We start from the raw sequence: 24307 nt of genomic DNA on the forward strand, positions 1-24307 counted from the left end.
AAAACGACAAGTTTGAAGGGCAGGTTTTTAAGTTAAATGTATACTAATCCTAAAATACACTTTCTGCACCTGTCTAATGCTAAAGTATAATATAATACAAGCACATAAGAGTATATTATGAACCCGGTTACTCTGTAAACAGTTCAGCCATCCCTTGAGAGGTGTATTTATAGATAGCGTTTTTATGAGCGGGCAGTACTACGCTACAAAAACAGAGGGAGGGAAGAGGAGGCCAGTCAAGTGGTGGCGGGCGGCGGCGTGCGCGGCGCAGCTGTGATGTGTCAGTAGTGAGTAGTGAGTAGTGAGTGGTGAGTGGTGAGTAGTGTGACCGTGACATGCAGCACGGCATGGTGGTGCACGACGGGTTCGCGACGGTCCGCAGTGCAAGGTGTGCGCGCCGAGATCTCGAGCCCCTACTGGAGGATGAACTACCCCTCACCTTGCGGCCTCGGCCGGACGTACCTTGGTGGGAACTGGCTATTAGACGATCGCGACACCGTAGCTTCTCTTCCGACCATCCTCAGGTAGCGAGGAAATATATTTCGTCAACCTCACCTCTTCCCAAGTCAACTTTACAGATATGGAGACCGCTAAGTAAAAATAAACTATATGAATTACTGATTACGTTGTTTAGAAAACTTTTTATTAACAGATGTGTGGTTTGTTAAATTTGTAATTTACTGCACTTTATAAAATAGCATATATTTAGGAACAATAGTAAAACCAATTTCTTCATATTTTCTAACTATTTACGTGTAGAAAGTAAATTTGTGTGTTCTCATTTTAATTAGGAATTCAGATTAGGCCTTTATGATAACAGAATATTGAGTATGTGACAGCAAAAGTCAACCGCAAAGGTATTTTGCAATGTTTGAGTTTGATTTGTTCAGTTTAACAATTAGTAATGTTCTGCAGTTGAGTATAGTGAGGAATATACAGAGTCGAGTGACAATCAGTCACGTGATGCCAGTCAACGCTGAGATACACCGCCTGTGTATAGGTTGATAGGTATATCTGCGCATACAAACGTTAGGAACGGAGAGGACTGAAACCATGTGTTGGACCTCAGAGAGCGGTTGTGTTTGTTATTGTTTTCCCTGACACCGGCCAAATTGGGAGGGCGGCACTCGTCTACTACTGCAGTACACACCACTGAGTACCGCACAGCGGCGTTCAGTACACACAGTATCAGTGTCCCACAACACTGCGTATTTTGAGCTGTGTCCAAGCCAGAGGTTCCCCTATGTTTTGTTACTTCCATTCACTGGAAGTCAATTATTTTCTGAAAGCCGCGTTTTATGTAATAGTTATTTTTTAAATAAGCTTTTAAATTTTAAAAACGAATTCTTTGAAATAATTTATCTATAATCAATCAGCTGATATAAGTATGCGCGTTTAATTACTATTGTGGTTTTTGTCAATGCAGTAAACTGATAAGTTTTTATAGTAGACGTGTTTATCTATTTGCTGTTGTGTTTGAAGGTATTATTGAATATAATAATATAATGGAATGCCATAATACAAAGCAATACAGTATTATTAACCTGGACAGTGGGATAATTATTCAACAACACCTTCACTGCTGATTCAGTGACATCGAACTCATGCCCCAGCCTCTGCACCGCAATAAACTTTTTAATACGAGTAATTAACGAATTATTAAAGGTATAGGAATAAATATGCTCGAAGTTAACTTTAAATAAATATTTATTTGTTTTACAATCTGAATACCACCACTTCTATATTCAGTATTTATGGGAGTTTTGCTAACTTAATACTTTTAATTGCGCTAAAGATCCACCTACCTTTATTGCACTATTTAGGTTTTATTTTACTCAATTTACTTCAACTAGTTGAATTTGAATTTCTGACACGAGGCGTGTTCAGAAAGTAAGTACCGTTAAAAAAACAAGTAAAACAATTCTTTCAACACAATTTTATTTCTACATGAAATCCCAACCTTAAACTATTTTTCGGCATAGTTTCCACAGATGTTCAAACTCTTGTCGTGGCGGGTGATCAATTTGTCTATATCCTCTTCGTAGAAGGTTCCCGCCAACGAGTGTTGCCACGACTCCACGGTAGTTTTCACTTCATAGTTGGTTTCAAAGCGATGGCCGCCTAGTTCGCGCTTCATACTGCTCTCAACGAAATTGTAGAACCAATCTTTGAGTGTCACCAGCAGTACGATAGGGCTGAGCATTGTCATGGAGCAACATAATTCTGTTCCTTAGCATTCCTCTGCGTTTGTGAATTACACGCCTTAGTTTTCTTAAGGTTTCGCAATACCATGCTGCATTAATGGTTTCACCTCACCTGGGAGAAAATCAATCAGCAAAACACCTTTCCAATCCCAAAAGACAGTGCACATTATTTTTTGTGCAGACATTGCGGTCTTGCATTTTTGTTTCTTCGGGGATTGCGTATGTCGCCATTCCATTGATTGCTGTTTGGATTCCGGTGTGACATGAAGGACCCAAGTTTCATCACCTGTCACAATTTTGTTTAAAAATCCTCACCATCATTATTACTTCACCGTGTGAGAAAAGTCAAGGCACTTTCGAGTCTCTTGGTTTTGTGCACGTCAGTAAGCATTGTTGGAACCCATCGGGAACACAGCTTGAGATAAGCTAAGCGGTTCGTAACAATTTCGTACAAGAAAGTGCGTGAAATTTGTTGGAAATCGTCAGATAGCGTTGTCACAGTGAAACGGCTGTCTTGGATTTTTTCAACCGCCCTTACCAGATCATCGGTAATGAGAGAAGGCCGATCGCTGCGATTCTCATCATGCACATTTATTCGACCGCATGGAACATTCTAACCCACTTTCCCACCATTCCTTCACTCATCACGTCTTCCCCGTAAACACCTCGAAGTTGACGATAAATTTCAGCTGGTTTCAAATGTCTTGCGTTCAAAAATCTCAGTACAGAACTAATCTCACGATTGGCGGGATCACTAACCGTGTTAAACATTTTAAACCTTCAGATAAAACTGAAAATACAACGTAGAATAATCTAAAATTGCGTGAGTCGATAGCTAATGAACAAGCACTACTAGTGCGCATGCGCGGAACACCGACTGCAGCGCTACGGCGGCAGTAGCGGTAAACGATACTTACTTTCTGAATACGCCTCGTAACTAAATTTTTCTAATCGAGGTTATTGTTCCAAAATACTTGTGCTTTCAATATTGTGAGCGAAACCTCTTAAATGGCCTCTACATTGAAATGGATAAGTATAAAATTATATTTTTTTTCTGCATTTTTAATATATTTGATTAACATTAAAATCCATTTAAGATTTTATTTATGTATACTTAAGCGTTGTATAACCAACTTTTATCAATAAAAAGACAGAGAGAATACAAAAAACGTTTAACTAAAGTTTATATAACTTGGGTTTACTTAACCATAGTTATTTTTTTTTCAAATTACCATATTTACGTAACCTTAACTTAGAGTTATTTACGCGGGTCAAGCGCTTAAATAGATAGGCCTACTGTATGTAAAGTTACTTCCAATCGAGTAGTAATCCTCGTAGAGATTAAGCGGTAGAAATCACGTGATGTGATGAAGTACCACTCCCTTCACGGAAATCCTCTTCTTGACTGGATCACTGCCGACTCACAGATGTGGTGGGGCGCTGGAGAAGGGAGAAATCGGAGCACGTGCCCGCGGGAACCACGCCGATCTGGGATTGTGAAATGTGTATTTTTTATATGTAAGGTATTGTAATGTGTACAAACTGCCAAGAGGTCCTGGAAATGATTGAATTATACATTAACGTGTATTTTCTCTGCCCTTAAAACTCGTGCAATCATATTTTGGTCTGAAGGTGTCTTTTTCCTGCCGTTTAAATTAATTTACGGTACCATGGTTGAGTTTGCCTTGTTGCCCCGATCAACAAAATATATACGCGTATAGCTTACGGAAACCTACTTCGAGAAAAAAGTGTCTACTTCCGGCTCTTGTAATATATTTTCGGTCCAAGATAATTCCAATGCCATAGCGAGTTTGCCTTGTTGTGTCCCGATCAACAAAATATATACGCGTATAGCTTACGGAAACCTACTTCGAGAAAAAAGTGTCTACTTCCGGCTCTTGTAATATATTTTCGGTCCAAGATAATTCCAATGCCATAGCGAGTTTGCCTTGTTGTCCCGATCAACAAAATATATACGCGTATAGCTTACGGAAACCTACTTCGAGAAAAAAGTGTCTACTTCCGGCTCTTGTAATATATTTTCGGTCCAAGATAATTCCAATGCCATAGCGAGTTTGCCTTGTTGTCCCGATCAACAAAATATATACGCGTATAGCTTACGGAAACCTACTTCGAGAAAAAAGTGTCTACTTCCGGCTCTTGTAATATATTTTCGGTCCAAGATAATTCCAATGCCATAGTGAGTTTGCCTTGTTGTCCCGATAAAGAAAATATACATACATACGTAGGACTAATAAGCCTACTATGGTCAAAATACCTCTACTCCCGGTATCCTTTTATAACAGGGTTTTAGCTCCAGAAGCTGTTTTTAGACTGTAATCTGGGAAAGAATAACTCGTTGAGGAATGTTAGTTAGTATTCATTTCTCTATTTTTCCTTACGTCGCTGTAAAAATGCCACCTCACAAAGTCAATGAAGCCAACATGTGCAAGGTGTGTTTAAGTACCTCGTGTGTAAACATTCACAGCTTTGCTCATTAAGATGGGGTTTATAACAGTGTTTTAATACTAATTCCAAAAACAAACTGTAAAAAAGTATTGCCAATGCATACATTGTTTTTATGTTTTTAATTCATCACTGGCTCAATTTGGAATAACATTTATAGGGTAACTTTGTCATTGTTATCGGGATTACACTACTGATCAAACACTGTGTACGTATTCTTAATATTTCATAACATTACAATGTGTCAGTCTCTTTAAAGAACTTCAGCTGGTAAATTAAAGAAAGTTTAAAAGAGTCAACAGGTGTTTAGTGTCGGTTAAATTTTGATTATGAAACATAAATATTATCATTATTTTTCCAACCTCTAAAGTGTTCGGAGAGCTTTTCCAATCTTTCTGTTCACATAAACCTCTCTTATACTGCATCGAACATTACTAAAAAAGAATTAGCCAAATTGGTCCAGCCGTTCTCGAGATTAGCGCTTAGCAACATATTAGCGATTGAGTTTTATTTATAAGAAGATTAAAAGTAGGTAATGAATATAAAATTATGGGTATTAACCATAGATCGTTACAGTCTTGTGTAGTGGGTTGCAAATGTATATAACCTACTCTTACTGAATTACCTGGTAATAACCGAATCAACAGTAAATGTGCGGAAGTGGCCAGTTAAGTGTACTTGACCAGCACTTTACTCCCTGGCAGCTCGACCCGTGTAAATTGACTTTTAGACTGGCAATACACTACTGGAAGTGTTTTCTCTGACGTTTTAAACTTTTACTAATTGAAGAATCTGAATTGAATTCAAATTTACTACTGTATATAAATTCAAATTTACTACTGTATATTCCTTATATATAAATAAAAATCCCTTGGAGTACCACAGCGGCTCTAAAATCGATTTTTTGTCTTATAAGTATTATAAGACAATGTAAAATAGATCGGCCTAATTATTGTTAACTCTAACCAACAATGCAATCCCTGATTCGCCCTTGTATAGCACTAAATAACTTATAATTGGTTATCTCACTTAAAAATTCAATTTTATCTGATAGCAATATGTATTATAAAGTGGCACGTGAATATGTATATACATTTAAAGTTTGGGTGAGAATTTCAATAGGGTTTCTTTAATACGAACTGAACGTTGAAGTGTTTGTTGTTCATTGTATTGTTGATGGGTCGGTGGGGGGGGGGAGGTCGCAGAAAGTGAAGCTGATGTCATCTGTGTGGTTCGGAACTAGCTGATGACGTCATCCTCACATGTTGCCTCTATATTCACACGTTCCAAATGTTCCTTTCAAGGCAGCTTATAGTTTATATTTGGAAGTACGCATCAATCAATTGAAAATACAATAACTAATGGATGAAAGTTTATTGTTACATCAGCTATATATAGCGCTGTTGAATTTATCATGTTCGTTGTCATAGGTTACTGTAGCTGATTATGCTATACCTTGGACAATAACCACGGTAAGATGTATTTACTACTGTGCAGTAGTGGTCCAGATTCCTCTACCTCATCCTGCCTCGTAAATATCGTAGTTCCTCCAAGGAGACCAGAGAACGAATTGTTGGCAATCCTACTGATACTTGACACGTTGGTAGGTATGCAACTACTACTTACAGTCGATCTACGCGCGTTGTTCACCACATCGCCCTCGCGGCGCGGCGGTTTGTTGCATGCTTCCCTGGAAATGAGTTAGTAGCAGCTGCGGACTTGCGGAACTCTCATCCAACTTAGTACTCAGCGTTTCTGGCCTGGAGAGTAAACAATACATGGCAGGTTTAACGTGTATGTAAAACATGTGAATGTCGCAATCATACATTAAACATTGTTCTAGTTTTAGAAGGATAAAGACGGCATAAAATAGGAAGGAATGCACGGAAACTTTTCAAATTGCCAAAAATCTAATTGATCCGACTAAACTATACGAAACGTTATTGCATAACTTTACTCAATTTTAGCCACGAAACACCAAAAAGCCCTCAATTTAAATTTCAGTCTTAATTTGAGGGGGTTTATTGATTTGAATGGTTAAATAGATCAAAACTTCCAAGATATCTTCTAAGCTATGAAGAACACTACCGAAGTAGATTTTGTTACCTATTTTGAAACCATACATTAAATTTTCATTAGCTTCTAAATGTGTATTATATTACTGACAAATCTGTTTTAACAATTTGAAACTTAATCCAGATTAATGAAACGAAGACAAACTAGATCCTCCTGAATAAAATTATAAATGGCAATGAAATGTTTCAAAGAACTATTCTCTACAAGCAACGTACGTGTTTCACCGCGGTGTGAGAGGGAACTGGTTGAGACGAACTGCGCAATTAAATAAACAAGACTAATTTTGTCCAAATTTCCAGCAGATATGTTTGCGATTATATGTATACATATGTGTATATGTATACCGAAACACGTGTTGGTAAATAAAGAATATATTTAAAGGGTATTGTTTTCGTGATTTTAATTATTATAGTAGTCCTACTTAGTGAATTATGAATTTATATATATATATATATATATATATATATATATATATATATATATATATATATATATATGTATACACACACACACACACACACACAAATTTTACATGAAAAATATAAATGGTAATACAAGTTCATCGTATATAAATTCAATTAGATTGTTTGAGATTTACTTCTTTTTACTTTGGTTCACTAAAATTATATTTTAATCCTTATTTTGTTAATATTGGTTTCATATTCCGTTGTAGGTTTTGTTAACAATGTCGTGAGTTGTTCAATAGTTAGCGTCCACGGTAAAAGGTAGGGCGTTGCCGACGACACACCCTTCCCTGGGGACTGACCCTTGCGTGCTGTTCAAATACTCTTGTCCAGGCATTGACATATGTCGCGTGCAGGGGGCACAAAAAAGGTTTTGTCTTTGTATTATTCGGTATTCAACAGTAATAAAGTATTCCAACAATATATCGATTTTTTGAATTTGATATTTTAAATTCAAAGTTTAATTGTATGCTATATAACTTAAGTATGTTGATATTAGTAATATACGTTCCCATAAAAAAAATACTTGGCTAACACAACAAATTTAACTACAAACTGTCTTATTAGTCATGTTTGGGTTTGACCGCCTTCTCCAAATGGTGCAGTCCAATATTAAATATTTCTTCACTCGCATTAAGTGTACTTTTCCCAATCGCTGAGTTCAAAATAAAACTGTTGCTGAGCACCAGGGACAGCAGTTAATTAAGTCAACTGAATGCATTGCGCCTCAGGCCCGTGGTACAACATATACAGTACAATACAATTTCACTAGACAACTGTTTGTTAAAGTGCAATTATTATCAGAATCAATAAAAACATAAATTTGTCTCACTGATCTTAGTAATTAGAATTAATACTTCAACAGGAATCGCGAATGTGCGGTTCCAACAAGACTTCTTTTTATTTATCTTTTCTATGATACATGTAATAGTAAATTTCGCAGATATTACTTATGTAATTAGGCGCAATCAGAACTTCCACACTACAGTTTGTCCAGAGCTGTAGAGGATTAAGCATTTTTATACGTACCTATGCATTTGTGTGTGTGCGCGCGCGAGCGCGCGTGTGTGTTTATACACATTTATAATAAAATGAATTTAGATAATCTATTAATCTATGACCAAGCAGACTACTTTATTTTCCAGCCAACTAATCTTTTCCGCTTTCGTAGAGTTATACGAGTGTGTCGGATTCTTCTTTTCGGCTTTTGAAAGGGAGTGAGTGTACGGATAGTTAAAGAATGTAAGCAGTGGCGTGATCATTTCCCCTGATAATTCTATTTTTGGCTGTTGGGTAGCAAAACAGATCCACGACGCGATGTTTAGAAATATCTGAATGGCTATTCATAATTAATCAATGTTGGCCAAGCTATGTTAGGCACGTCATAGCCATTTCCTGTTTGGATTTTCATAAGATAAAAAGCAACATTAAAAAAATACCAAACTAAAATGAAAAGGTAAAAATAACAGTTTTGTAGACTGTCGAGAGTCCCAGTATATCGAAGTAACAATGACGGCAGGTAGGCCGGGCTGCGCGTGTGACGGTGTGCGAGGGTTGCGAGGGTTGGCCAATCATCTGGAACTGGACAAACTACAGATTAACATGAACGTTTTTTGTGAATGCAAGTAGTGTAAACTAAAATAAAACGTCAAGCATTATCGTACGCACTATAATGTTTTTTCATATATTCAGCTAATTTTGCATTAATGTAACAAATAATGACAATGAAATAACGTTATCTGAGGAAGTCACTGGGACGCTGCCTTAGCACTTCCTTCTAGACGCAGTATTGTTAGCTGTAGTACACAGTCAGTCACATGGATCTAAATAACATACTAATCCGTGCAGCTTACTTGACTAAGCTAATAAATACTTTATCTGTGATTGTATCTACATACAGGTAAATAGAAATAAAATTTGGCTCGTTGGTAAGAATGGCTTGACCGATGTGGCTATTTATTATTATTATTATTATTATTTGTTTATTTTGTAATCTTCGCAGTAGTCCAAATTAATTTGTTAATGGGGGAAATGGAAAATATGTATAGATCATAGAGTTTCCAATGAAACATATAATTCCAAGAGTTTCGGGAGATAGTAGTTTACTGTACACAGCAATGACAATGTATAATAATATATAACTTCTAGTATATATGTGCCATTTAATGTATTATGGATAATATTTAAACTTTGCTATAAAATTCAATGTAATGAACAAAATATTGAATGTGCACACGGTATGTTGACGTAAGGTACCCATTATTGGGGTTCATAGACATTTTTGCATGGAATATTTACAGTACCTGAAGGAATAAAAAAAAGTGATCGGGCACTAACACGGTTCAACTAGCCATTTGCTCTGTCACTGCATTTCAGGAATAAGCGAGCACAAAGAGCTCGTGATCATTGCAGATAAGAGTCGAAATATGCTTATTCAGGGTATGGATACAGCAACTGCGTCAATTTATCACCTTTATTCAATTTGACATCACGATCGAGGTGGTGATATGTCCAGGGGGTGCCAAGTCGGGAGCACCAAAGCCACTTGTAGCTCAGACAATATTGATAATTGTAGGCGGTAATACGGTATCTGCTATAATAACGCCAGACGTTATCACTAAGAACTCATTTATTGCTAGAACTAGCCGCATGAAGATCGCAGCTTGACAATACTCTCCCATTCCTCCTTCGTCGTTAATATGAGTTGTATCCACTTGTAATTGAGACAATTATTTATTGTTGGTATTGTTAACATGTCCTTGTACATATCCTACTTCCGTTATGGTGGAGGAATTCATACTCAGAGTATCATAATTATTTTACTTATAACTAGCTTTCAGGTCCAAGCTTGGGTAAAAATGAATCCTCCCACGTCGAGGTCCGTCCTGTAGTCTGGTAGCGATACAGATGAGATTTTAAGACTTCTATTATAGCACGTGCCCAGTATAAGAGCTTGTACTGTTCAGGCCCCCTACACGTGTCTTTTCAAGTGGCCCATTAAGCCGGCTACCGTCTTCCTACTTGAGCCTACTTGTAGATAATAGTATAATGATGTCGATCGGTGTGTATATCAGTATCTACTTTGTTATATAAATCCTTACACAAATATGATCATATTAATGATGCTTCGAAAAAATCCAACTTTTAATCGATCATTCTGAGCACAATTTTTTACTAGTTAAAATGCCCATAAGATGTAGCGCATTCAAAGACTTAGGGCCAGAGAAGTCATTAGGGGAAATAGTTCAATGATTACATTATCATAATAACGCTTTCATCGTTGTTACTGCCACCGACCAGAGCGAGAGTAGCGGAGTGAGAGATTAACATCAACGTGAAGGCTCAAATCCTTGGTACCAAATAAAGCTGCGATTTTACGCTGCGGGATTCGGCACCAACTCAAAACACAGGAATAGGTGCAGTCGTTTTTCTAGCAGCCGAGTTCAGCAGAGAGCCGGATCAGCCTACGAGACATGGGACTGCCACTCCCGTACTCCTCCGCAGGTTCAGTTTTAAAATCATCTTCCACAAAACTCAGTAGCATATCAAGCAATTTCCGCGTAAATCGTAAATGCGCCTTGAATTTTGTTTTATCCTCAAAAAAGTGCTCGGTAATTAACACCTTGAACACACCATCCTTCTCCCGAGTGGTAAATGCATTAATTGTGTTTTTTACACCAAGAAAAGTTAAAGTTCGATAACAAATTCAATTCCCACGTCCAAGTCTTCGACAGTCAGAGACAACAAAACAGTACAAATCATTCTTCGGATCTTGTTTATTAAAAAGATGCATGTTTTTTTTACCGAGGGAGATATATAATACTATAACTTTTGGTTATTATTGCTGGGTGTCTGCTTTGTTGTACGGTCAAGTAGCACTGTTGAAGGTCGCCGCCAGACGTAAGCAGATAATACAAAGCCAGTTTAGATCAGATAAAGCCGATAATTCTCTTAGCTGCCAGTAGTAGCCCGATTACGACATCGCTTCCGCTGTAGTCGTGTCGCTTGCTACAATTTATTTCTGCATTCTCATTTCCTTTGATTCCAGTAATCTAAAATTTGATAATTTAACGTTTACGAGCGCTTACGGGATCTGCGCTCGAATTAAATCTCAAGAGATGACTTTTTCGTATGCGCCACTGAAGCGCGCACTTTATGGCGAAAAAGTAACATCCTTTGAGATAGCACCCAACGTCAAGCTCAGAGCACGCAAGCGCTACCACACAACAATGCAGGCACTCATCTATAATTAAAACTAAAAGTATATTGTTTCCTCGGTAAAAAACACCATACATAATTTTAAATAGGAAAATACCTTTTCTTGTTATAAACTTACTTAGTGCCATTGCGACAGAAATCAAGCCCTGTAATACTAAATTACTTGATAAGTTTGCACTTTCTCCTCACTTGAATATCACAATTCTGGGAAAACACTCTGGCTGAAAAACGCAGGCACAAGATTATCATGCAACATTACATAAATCTACACTTAAATTTGATAGCATCACTCAGTATCTAGAAAGTTTAAGAGAACTAAATATTTGTTGGTCATCAAATTATCAGTTGTTAGTGAATTGACGTTCATAAATAAATTAGGACATTCACACACTATGGGACAGTGTTTGTTTCATAAGAGGTCTCCATTTTCTTTATGTAACTATAATGGCATGGTTTACACTTGTTGGTTTGTGCTTCTAAACTTTGCTAATCCTTTTCTAATGGCCAATAAATATATTTAAAATAATCTTTTCCTCTCAGGTTCTGTACCTCATCTGTACTACACAGCATGTTTTTTGTTTTGTTTTTTGTTATAGGCTCATGTAGTGTCAGCTTTTGAACAGTCTCTGTCCAACATGACCCAGCGGCTCCAGCAGCTCACTGCAACTGCTGAGAAAAAGGTAATTTTTAATATGATTTGTAAAGTTTTAAGCTGTTTTAATAACTAAAAGTTACGAAGATTTAGTTACTAAAATGCATTTTATAATAAAATTTACCTTCTGTATTGGTTATTTTATTGGTGTTAGAATTTGCTTTGAAGAAATGTAGTGCAATTTATAAACTATTACTATTAAGACATCTTTTAATTGTAAATCATACTTGTTTAGTCTGTTGTGAGTGTATTGTATTTTACACAGTCTAGAGTGAAATACAGTAGTGAGTTGTAGTAGTCCAGTAATATTTTTTTATATTTTTTATGTATTCTAAATTGTATATTTATAATTTTATATTTTTCTGGAAAAATTGTGTTTTTTGTAGAAAGCACGAACAACAGTTTAATTTTATTATTAATTTATAGTCTGTTAATTATTTTTAAAAATACACAAACTACGTTTTCAAAAATATTTGTATACAGAATATTACTATAAACTGTAATATTTTAATTTTGACAAAAAATACAAGGATTTAAATTTGTATTTAAAATATGTCACACAGTAGAAACATAGCATATATTCTTGAGTATGCTATAAATAGATAAATGTTATAAAAACGTATTTGTGTTTGTGTGTGTTTTAATTATTATAAGAATTGTTTGGAAAATTTACATCAAATATATATAATAGTTCAATATTGAGGCAGAGGGGAACTCTGAAATGTCAGTAGCTAGTAAAGTCCTCTAGGCCTTGGGTCTCTGTTAAATCAAAATGATAAGAAAATAAAACACTAAAGAAAACCTAAACTAAATAACACAGACTGAACAATATAATTTTATGGAATATGAACTTCGGTCACTTAGGGGTTAAAAAACTAATAATGCAGTAGTGAACAAAAAGATATCTTGTAAGAAATAAAAGGTGTAGTTTTTTATTTTAATTTGTTTATCTTACACCATGCTGGATGAATGAACTGCTATTACTCATGAACGGTTTCAACTTGACTGCCACTATGTGGATTATTGAGCGTAATTTTATAATATACGTTTCTTATTGCAAGATGATTTATTGTTAACTCAAGGATAGATCACCTAGCAACCTTGTCCTAGGAACAGAGATTTGAAAAATTCTAAACAGATACTTGAATCATGTGATAGAATCCAGGGAAATGTTGAGGGATAAGGGTTCGACGAACTTCCAGCGGGTATGTGGGTCACCGGGTCAGCACTCTCTGCATCCCCAGGAGTCCAACACCCTGGCAGTGGCAGCCATCTTGCGAGCTATGCTTGATGAGGTGGCCAGTATCTCACCAGAACCCTCTGTAGTGGAGGTGTTCAGGAGAGAGACACGCAGTACGTCCTCCTCCTCACCCTCTCTAGCTTCAGACACCATTGATATCATTGAACACTCAGACACTAAGATACTTCCTAAATATTCCAAAGGCAAAAAGGAAACAAATTACATTTTTAGAAAATTATAACACATCATTTTAAAACACATATATGATTGTTCATACTTGGATTATAAAATAAACACCAAGTGTATAAATAATTATTTTATTTATTTTGAAAAACTAATTCAGTTGTAATGTATGTAAGTTTAGCAGTGAGTTATGGAAAGGCTAAATTCTGTACAATAATACAAAACTATTGATAGTATTTTTCTATTGATTTCAATAGAATATATTGTTGAAATCATTGATATTAACAATAATGGCTATAAAGAAAATAATGGTGTCAATAAGAAATTTCTATCTCATCCCTTGTGGTTGGTCTTGGATAACCTATATACTGAGGGAATATTCTATACCCTTATGACTCCATTCTCTCTCCTCTTACTTCCACTCGTAAAGTTTACTTTCTAAAACCATTCATGGAATAGATTACACCTCAGTTCTAGAGGGAGTTAAGAAATGTGCATGGAATATCCTACCATTTTATCTTATTGGCTACAATGTACTACTGACAGAGTATTTTTATTCACACAGCTAGCACTGACATTAATCAAAAGAAGTAATGTTGAAAATGTGGGGCAAAAATATTAAACATTGTAAAAGCTTTAATAGTATGTAAAGGCATTTAGGTGCTTTTTACGAGTATAATCTTTTATTGATTGATATTTTTTTTCATACACAATAAAACCTCAGCTACCGAACTCAGTTCAACAGAAACCTGGGTCTACAGAAAGGTTCCATGTATGATAACATGGAATATACATAACAGAACAAAATAGTTAATATGTGTACGTGACACTTCGTTGTATCAACTGATTGGGTAAATAACATGTCCTTGAGCTGATTCACCCTGCTCTTCCCTCACCAATCGCCAGTACGCTGCGCCATGTTGTATCAGCACCTGTCTTTGCAATGCGGTATGCTAAAGCCTGCCGCAATGCCATTCAACTCACGCTGCTATTAGTCATCTTCCCCGCTCCTGCCACCATTCCTAAAAAATAACTTACAGAAATAATTTTTTACGTAATTCATTTCCCCAAAACACCCAATCTAATAGGTTATATTTAGATTTTATTGGTTTTTCAGTTAACTCCCTCCCCTGTTTTTCAGTTAACTGGGATTTTAATTTAATTAATATTTCAGCTTTCCTGCTTATATTGAATATGGTCATCTTTAAAAATGTTTCTAAAAAATAAAAAAGCTATTGAAAGCTTTCTCAAATGATGTAAAGTATACTATAATAGTAACATTAATTGTGTCACTGATAAACAGGATTCCGAGTTGCTGGAGCTGCGACAGACAATTGAGTTACTACGAAAGCAGAGTGTGGAGGCCGGGCTGACATCACAGAACTTGTCTCCGTCTCTGGCTCGCAGACACACAATTAACACTGCCACCGACTCTGCAGCAGGTCAGTCCGTACTCATCGACATACCTTAGATATAAGCTCAAGGGAAAGTGTTATGTAGACAGTATGGACTTATATGCGTCATAAACTTACAGGAAGCAACATTGCGAGACAGCTGTCAACAGACTCAGTCTCCAGCCTAAATTCTCTGTCATCCGCCTGCAGTCTGTCCAGTGCTGCTCACACCACTGATGCTGACAAGAAAAAGAAACGTGGATGGGTAAACAAGACTTAAATTACGATTAATAAGCTGCAGATTAATTTTACTATAACTCAGTATACAGTTCCACGCTAATCTTGAGAGTTAAAATGGATGTTCCATTAATTACAATATACAGAACAGTACTGTCTATAACGTAGACATGGTGATTTGACCTCTCAGATCTGTAGCTGTACATGTAGATAAAATTACCATACTTGCAAGGTTAACCCATGACCAAACGATAATGCATCTCATTGGTCACTTAAAAATTGACTCTTGTTTTTACAACTACTGTTACTGTACTGGGGATTAGACACAATGACATTGATCTACACATTTAGAGATAATGAATTATTGTACACTTCAAGTGTATAATAATATAATAGACTAAGGAGTTTATGAAATATTATATACAAGGTATTTTAAATATTGTGGGTGCTCTAGTTGAACATTATTGGTGTCTTAGGATTTATGAAATCGCTTGAGAAATTGAAATAGTACGTCATGTGGACAGAGAAATTACATTGTTACAAAACATGTGAGTTTGTTAAAGACTGTATAGGTGTCATTACCCTTGCTTGAAAAATAACAATGGCATGCCAGAATAGACACATTTCCCAAATCCTAAATTGATTATTACAAAATAGAAATTATTTTTTCTGATTTTTGGTGATTATAGATGGTTCATCATTAACTAAGTCTTTTAACAGTTACTATACAAAAGTTTCTCTTGTACATCTTTCAACAGCAGTAGGGCACTAGGTAGTTGGTAGCATGTTATTTAGTTTTAACGATCTCTTAGATGGCATAGCTATAAAAAATTAAAAAATTCTGTATGTAACGAAATGAAGTTCACACATAAAGTTTATAAAAAAGTACATTTTTTGTTGTCATATTTGTGCTATTTTTACAAAACATTAAAAAAAAAACAAACGGTTTTCCCAATTTTCAACTGTAATAAGATGTCAAATCTCAAGTGTTTTGTCTAATAACATAAGATGATGGAAATGTATGAAATCATTATTGTACAAAAATTCTAATTGATCAAATGCAGTTTAACACTAGAATTTTAAGCGTATGCCATTTGGTTTAAATAACTTGGCTCATGAATACTTCTATTGTGACCTTTTTTGTTGTGTAGCTTCGCAGCTCATTCAACAAGGCATTTTCGAGAACGAAAAAGAACAGAACAGGCTCAGTATCTGATGCAGAGGACAGCAAAGGTATGAGCTCAGACCTCTCAGCCCCTTCATCCCCACTGCTCGGCACAGCTCACCACATCAACGGAGATGAACATGGCAACCTGGATTCTCAGCCTTCTTCAGTGTAAGTATTAAGTATGTAACATACAAATGGTGGAAAAGACAATTTAGTTTAAAATGTTCTGCATTTGTCTATCTTCATTATAAATACAAATTGACAACCGTGTACAGGGGCTATGACCGAGATGCAGTTGTAGATGAACTAAGGAAACAGCTGAGAGAGAAGGACCTGGTATTGACTGATATCAGGCTGGAGGCTCTGAGTTCAGCCCACCAGCTCGAATCACTCAAGGACACAGTCATTAAGATGAGGGTAAGTTTTGTAGATTAATTTGTAGTTTTGTAGTTTGCATTGGTTGTAGATGAGGATTTTTAATACCTCAACCTAGGATTAATCCCATCTATAAATTTAGACTAAAAAATAACTATGTGGCCTTTACATACCTTAGCTCCACCCTACTTGCATTCTTTAAAACATGCATAATAGGTGCCCAAAAGAAATAAAGTAATCCAGCTCCTTACTTTTGATATTGTTAGGCCAAATTTCAATTTTCAATTTGTTATGAGAGTGAAGACTTCCATGTTCTTTTCTAATAAATTAGTGAAAGAAATAAAATTTTTAATTATTAAGAAACTAAACTAAACTATAAATTGTGTAATTTCCAAGTGTTGTAATAAAAATTGTAATGTGACATGGGTTGGTATTTGTGTCATGGTTTTACTGTAAGGTTTTTCCTTTTGAAAACATTCTATTATGACAAATTTTCATCATATCTATATTTGTGTTCAGAACGAGATGTTAAACCTGAAGCAGGACAATGAGAGGCTACAGAGGATTGTGACCAGCAAATCTCTCACTTCATCTCAGAGCTCACTACCTCTCAACGAGGTAGAGCGCAGGTTCAGCATGGGAGATGCAATCACGCCTGGTACCGGTACATACTGCTCTATTTAACATTATTTTTATTTCTATTGGCTTAAATATAGCATTTTAATATATTATGTAAAAATCGCACTACAGTATCAATGCCTAAAGTTTAATTACATACATGTACGCCATACTGTAGTAAACCAGAAATATCTTATAAATTAAAAACAAACACTCCAATGATAATGTGTTCCTTGAGCATGAAATGCCTCACAGGAATAAAAAATATATTATTTGTGTGTTTGTTTTTAAATTTTTAAATAATTCCAATAAGAAAAGAGCTTCTAGAATAAAGAAATATCTTGTATACCTATATACTCTAAGTATAACTGAATTGTTTTATATAATTTTGAAACAAAAAATAATAACATATTTTCCTTGCATAATAGATACACAAAACAGACTTTGCTACATGGTTATGATAGAAACACTTTCCTGGTCAATACTAATATGTTTAGTAAATTATTTAATTGGGTCTTTAAAATTGTTATGTACTGATTTAATAGTTTTGTAAAATTATTTTTTATTTCCATTTTATAAATAACTGAAAGCCTGCTATGTTTTAATGCATTTAAAATAAAATAATATATTTATTACAGTGGACAGTTTTTACACTATATGAAATGAACAATTCTTTATTTATGCAGGCAAAGTTAGGGCCGCATGGCCCTTTCTTACACTTAACCTGAGATAACATAAAATAAAATAAATTAATTAAATATTACCTTAAGAATAAAAATTAAAGAAATAATTACATTTCAACAATGTGGAGAAATTAATATAATATTTTAAGACGTACAAATAAAAATTTAATAAATTAACTACTTTTGTAATTCTTAAAACATATAAAATAAAACTATACTTTTAATATACAAATACAACTAAAGTATTTATTATAACTAGTTATTGCTAATAAGCAAAGTAATATATATTTCTGTCACACTTCTCAAAACAATGTACAGTACTGTTAAAATACTGTATAATCAGTAATTTGTAGACAATAGTTTTAATTTATGCACAATTCATACACATAAGTTTCATTTACCTCTTTCAAACTAAGTATATCAAGCAACAGAGATACATAAACTTATTACTCCCAGCGGTTAGCCAAGAACTCTTCCTGAGAGTAAAAGGCATTAGACACCCACCTGACTCCAACTTGAGATGGCAGTTTTTGTTGTTAAATTCTTAAGTTATCCATTTCTTTAGTATCATACCCATGGACATTCCTGTTCAGAGTTTATATCACATTTCAATTGCAATCTTGATAATGTGGAGACTTTGCTACTCGGGCATTGTCAGTAATCTAGATTTTTAAACATCATTACATGACTCTTTAAACTTCATGTTTGTAATTATTCTGTTTTCATTTGAAGTCTGAAGACTCTTTCAAATCTTCATTTTGTGCAACTTTCTCACAGCCTTATTCCACAAGAAAAATATATGTAAATTAGCACAAAACACGTTTTGAAAACTTTTACGGAATTTATTTCTGTAACTGTTGAACAAATTTCATCAACATGATTATAATAGGCCAGCACTCTGTCAAGTTAAATTTCCAACGATTTTGTCGATTTAACCTTTTCCAATAAGATACCATCCACCAATCATTGGTTTTATATTATTATTTATGGTCCAAGCTATTTTTATAAATTTTAAGTTTCAACCACTTTATAATTAATTATGTTATTAACTTTTTATTCTCTGTACTATACTTTTAAATTTTAATTGTTAGTCTATCTATAAATTGAGTGATTAGAATTTGAAATTTTCACTTGTACAAGAATTCTACAGGTGATCCATACATTTCGTTGAACACGTTTTCGAAGATTCAAATGTCAAGAGATGTCACGCATTACTCATGTGGATCATAAAGCGCTAGTTGAAAAAACTAAATTGTTCATCAGATAATTCTGCGGCATCCAAAAATTTTCAAGTTTCTACTAAACTGCCATTTAGCTGGATAATGATACAGGGCTGAAAAGCAATAATTCTTTTAATTAATAAGTTTTTTTCTTTTGGGAAAATGTAGTGATAAATATTGCATTTATTTAGATGAGAGGACAAGTCTGTTTGCGGAGGACCCTGATGGCAAACGGGTGCTAGTGTCAGTGTATCTGGGTTCTCATGGTAGTTACCACAAATATGTAGAAGAGGGGGCGGCCACCTGTCCCATCGCAGCCATCTCCGTCAGTGGCAAGACCAAGTGGGACATGCTTGATGCCATGGTTCGCAGAGCATTTAAGGTAATTTACTGTTACTTTTAGTTATGTATTAAGTAACACCTCCAATGCCCTAAAGTAGTTTGGATGGGACATAATTTAATAAACTTAAAAGCAATGAATCAGTTTATGAATTCGGTTGAGGAATAAGTCACCATACCTTAGAGCAAGTTTGCCTCTAGAGATTTATACTTATTAAAATCCTTTTCTGGTCCCTTTTTAGTTGGGGAAAGATCCACAAGCCACATGGTGGTAAATCTAGGAGATTGCTTTATAACCAAGTGCTCCACTTTGTTAGTTGGCTGTAATTGGATTAAATTGATATAATCTGGTTTTTAGCTTCCCCACAGTATCTCACATTGGATATTTGAATTGATGGTTTGAATATGTGGTAAGTACTCTGCCATAATCACATCTTGTGATTCTCAAAAAAAGGATGAGAACAACCTTTCTGGTACTACATTTGAATTATGGTAACGTAAAGTGTGGGTTCATTGTGTGCCGAGAATGCTTACTCCTGAAATGAAAGCTCAGCTTCTTGAAAGTTGCTGAACAAATATTGCCAACGTTAAGATGAAGGATATGCGTTCCTGTGTAACATCACAACTGAAGATGAAACCTAGAATTCATTACAGCAATCCTAAAGAAAAAAAGCAAGAGGCAATTAGGCATGTAAGGTGACCCCCTCCACAAATTGTATTTCATATTTATGTTTTTATTTATAATTGAATTAGATGTCATGTTTAATCTGAACACTCACAATCTTAACATTTGTGCAGACTTACAGACAGGCATGGCACAACTCATGCCTAATATACCAGGTCATTTACATGTAGGAAGGTTTCTTTAATTTTGAATCTCAACCTGATGGTTTACTTAAATTTCCAAAATATTGGGATGAGAAAACAGCCATATAATCTCCTAATATTTTCAGTATTTTGTTTGTTAAAAAATTTTCAAGTTTAAAAATTGTTATTAAAAAAAGCATGGATAGCAATCACTATGTTTATCGAGTAACATGGTCTATTAGAAAAGTTACTTCTTTTTTTAAAACTTAGGTGGGCTCTCATCAAATGGGTTGTTTTGGGAGGGATAGTATGGGAAAATGTTTATTTTAGCCACTTGCATATTATCTATAATTGTCATTATATCCTGTATACTGCAGCAGTATATTTCTGTGTGCAGGATTACTGTGAGAGATTAGACCCTCTGAGCAGTCTAGGGGGTCTAGGAGTCGACTGTATCTGGAGCTACCATATCGGTGAGGTGGTGCGCTATAAGGACAGCAATCTGCCAGACCTGTTGCCCTGCGGCTACCTGGTCGGCGAAACCTGCAACATCACAGTCTGCCTTAAGGGTGCCTTACACAACGGTAGTGTCGACGCACTCGTCTTTGAAACTCTCATACCAAAGTCCATTGTACAGAGATACATATCACTGCTCAATGACCATCGCCGCATCATCCTCTGTGGCCCAAGTGGTACGGGCAAGTCATACCTAGCCAACAAGTTGGCGGAGTTCCTGGTTTTGAGGGCGGGCAAAGATTCTACCGCCGAAGCTATCGCCACTTTCAAGTAAGTATTTGTGTTTAATTTGAAGGATCTTACTCTTAACTAGTACAATCAAAATTAGTTTCACCTATAGTTTAATTCATATAACCCTTTCAATTTCAATGTCCATTTATATACTGGCAAAATATCTATATAAAATCCTGGTTTCTTCTTCTTATACAATTGTCACAGAATGTTTGTTGTACTAGACAAATGTAACTAAATTTTCTTTGCATTATATCAAATTGTTAGCAAAGAGTCATTATTCCAAAAATCATCTAAGTGTCATCAGGTAGCTGCTCTGGACAATGTTTTGGGCATATTACTTTACTTGTAATTGACAATCAACATCTGTTGTTTCTGTTTATGGTTTACTATAGCACTGTATAGTAATTTATGTTTTTCTTAATGCATTGTTTGTAATACAATAGCATGTGTTTTTAGTGTCAGTGAGTAAACTAGAGCAATTAATTTTTTTTAGCCTTTCATGGTTGTAGATTTTATTGATGACAGTGAATTAAAAGGTTTTATACTTGGCCGTGAGCACTATCTAACACTGATAGTAATGACTATAATGTCCGAGTATTTGATGATATGAGATGGCAATTATCAGGAGTCAACTTTTATGCTGACCTTGCTTTAAGATGTTCCCTACTAGGTACATAGTGATATTTGCACATCACTGTAAATCATTATTGTAAATAATGTTTATTCATATTTTATTACTCATATGTAGCAAACTTAGAAATTCCAAATGAAAGTAAAATTTTTGTCTTATATGGTACGAGCCAAAATACAAATTGTACACTTATAAATGTTATTTTGCAATTTAGTGTGTATTATAACAAGAATTAAGAAATAAAACTCATCTAACAAGTTAATAGCTTTCGAAGGCCAACTTGTTTTTGGTGAAGATTGGCTCACAATTCCAATACTTTTAAAAATCATGTACATTTTTTTATTTTTTTAATAAAAATTATAAGCATATAGTTACGAGTTGTTCCATTTTAGCTGGTAGAATTGTATGTGAAAATGGATTGTTATTGTTTAGTGTGGATCACAAGAGTAACAAGGAGTTGCGAGGCTACCTGACACACGTGGCAGAGCAGTGCGAGCACAACGCCAGCGAGTTGCCATCAGTCATCATCCTGGACGGGTTACAGCACGCAGCTGAGGTGTTCACCGGGCTACTGAGCGCTAAGCACGCAACCTGCCCATACATCATCGGTACTATGAACCAGGCAACTTGCGCCACAACCAACCTACAGCTGCACCACAACTTCCGCTGGGTACTGTGTGCTAACCATATGGAGCCGGTGAAGGGGCTGCTAGCTCGCTGCCTCACTCGGCGACTCGTGGAGACAGAGTGTCGAGCTGGTATGCGGGACTCGGACCTCATGCGTGTGGTCGACTGGCTACCTCGAGTCTGGCACCATCTCAATCAGTTCCTCGAGACTCACAGCTCGTCTGATGTTACTATTGGTGAGCAGTGTAATCATCATCCTATTACACAGCAATAAACTATAATAAATAAAAACACTTGATAATTGTTTGTGAAATGTAAAAATTTTGTTTTTGAAAAACAGTGGGTCATTAACATGAATTTGTGATTTTACACAAATATAAGGTAATATGTTGCAATCTAAGAAGGTCTTTAACCCTTCCAACGCGGCTAACGCCTAAAGACGCGGAACTGCCGATGCTTTAAACGCGGATTACGTCTACAAACGCAAAAGCTTTACTTATGAAATGGCGAAGAATTAGTTGTTAAAACTTCCGTAAGAGAGCAGATCGATGTTCCTTTCGACTGTCGGGACTAGACAAAACGCTTTGTCACCGTTGGTGGACTTTGTAACGGTATATCTACTCGGGTTGAAAGCAATTGCCGCCATTTTTTGTATGGCCTGTGACGCGGCATACGCCTACAGACGCGTTCGTTTTCATTCAGCTGTTTAACTACGTGTGTGTTGGTCGTATGTTGGTTATATTGTTGAACAAAGTGTTTTGAATCAGTCGGTTGTAATTCTTATACAATTCTTATAAAATTGTTTTTACTAACATTTAGTATAATTTTTTTGTTATAATGGCTAATCCAGATGATCCAAGTTTTGACAAATGAGCGCATTTTTGGTATATTATGTGTAATATTTTTTTCAATTATTTGTTTTGTATTTGATACCAGTTTCACCATACAAGTCCAGTTTATTTATTCTAAATAAATAAGGTTTATAAGTACAATATTTGTTTCATTTCCCTTGTAGGCTATCTATAAATAAGTTTGTATTGAATTTCACATTATTACATTTCAAAATCTTATACTGAACTTATTTATTTTATGTACTAATTATACAGGAACTTCAGTTACAATTTACTCATTATAAATAACCTGTATAAATGTAATGTAATCTGTCAAATAGTGTTGCTATGTACACTATCCTGCAATGCAGTTTATTCAAAATTTCAAATATTTTCGTGCGTATAAAATTTTCAAAAATATGTAATATTACATGTTTATTATTTTTTCTTATTAAGGTAATACCAAGGTATATGAAACAAAAATTAGCATTGGGAAATAAAAAAAAAAATATTTTTTTATGTCTTAGCGTTTGACAGTAATTTAGATTAGCGCTTTAAGGGTTAATTGTCTGTTCTCTTTCAAAGTAAGAAGATAATAACCATTACTTTTACATTGTTTATATGCTTTGTTGACATTTCATTACTGTTGCTTACAAGAAAAGAGTTTTTAAATTATGTTAAAAAGCAATAAAAATGAAATTGCAAATTTCCATAAATGCACCATGTTTATATTTTTACTAGTTGGCTATTTCTTCAAATGTGCAGCTCCTGTGCATAAAATAAGTTATAAATAATTTTTAGGGACTGTTCTCGTTCTGTAAATTATTAGCAAAGTATATAAAACAGTAGTGCTGTAAATTAATAGTAGTTAATAATAAAAAATTAAGAGTTGTACAAACATTTTTCCAATTACCACAAGGAAGCATTATAACAAATTCCTTTTTAGTAATTTTAAGTTTTTGTTTAGTTTTTGGGGTTAGTAGAGTATTTCATCTAGAAAACAAACTATCAAAATGAATAATATTTTTTAAATAACTTTCTATATCAGTCTTTCAACATTTACAGATATACCTTGATAGAGGAGCATCAACCAACAATAAATTCTAAAATGCTTTTGTCTAAATT

The 24307-nt window shown here is 35.0% G+C and overlaps 1 protein-coding gene across 3 annotated transcripts in view; it reads left to right on the forward strand.

The window, feature by feature from the left end:
• LOC124360389 (protein sickie) overlaps nt 1–24307 on the forward strand; it is a 195822-nt gene that overhangs the window by 165973 nt on the left and 5542 nt on the right. For 2 of the 3 annotated variants that reach the window (XM_046813988.1, XM_046813990.1), the window contains 9 exons: nt 12025–12108; nt 14807–14945; nt 15038–15162; nt 16286–16470; nt 16578–16719; nt 17197–17341; nt 19390–19580; nt 20742–21130; nt 22158–22588. In XM_046813988.1, the coding sequence (XP_046669944.1) occupies nt 12025–12108; nt 14807–14945; nt 15038–15162; nt 16286–16470; nt 16578–16719; nt 17197–17341; nt 19390–19580; nt 20742–21130; nt 22158–22588 (1831 nt within the window). The remainder of the gene's footprint in view (nt 1–12024; nt 12109–14806; nt 14946–15037; nt 15163–16285; nt 16471–16577; nt 16720–17196; nt 17342–19389; nt 19581–20741; nt 21131–22157; nt 22589–24307) is intronic. The other variant, XM_046813989.1, reaches the window with a different exon arrangement.

Source organism: Homalodisca vitripennis, chromosome 4 (assembly GCF_021130785.1).
Source record: "Homalodisca vitripennis isolate AUS2020 chromosome 4, UT_GWSS_2.1, whole genome shotgun sequence".
NCBI classification, from domain to species: domain Eukaryota; kingdom Metazoa; phylum Arthropoda; class Insecta; order Hemiptera; family Cicadellidae; genus Homalodisca; species Homalodisca vitripennis.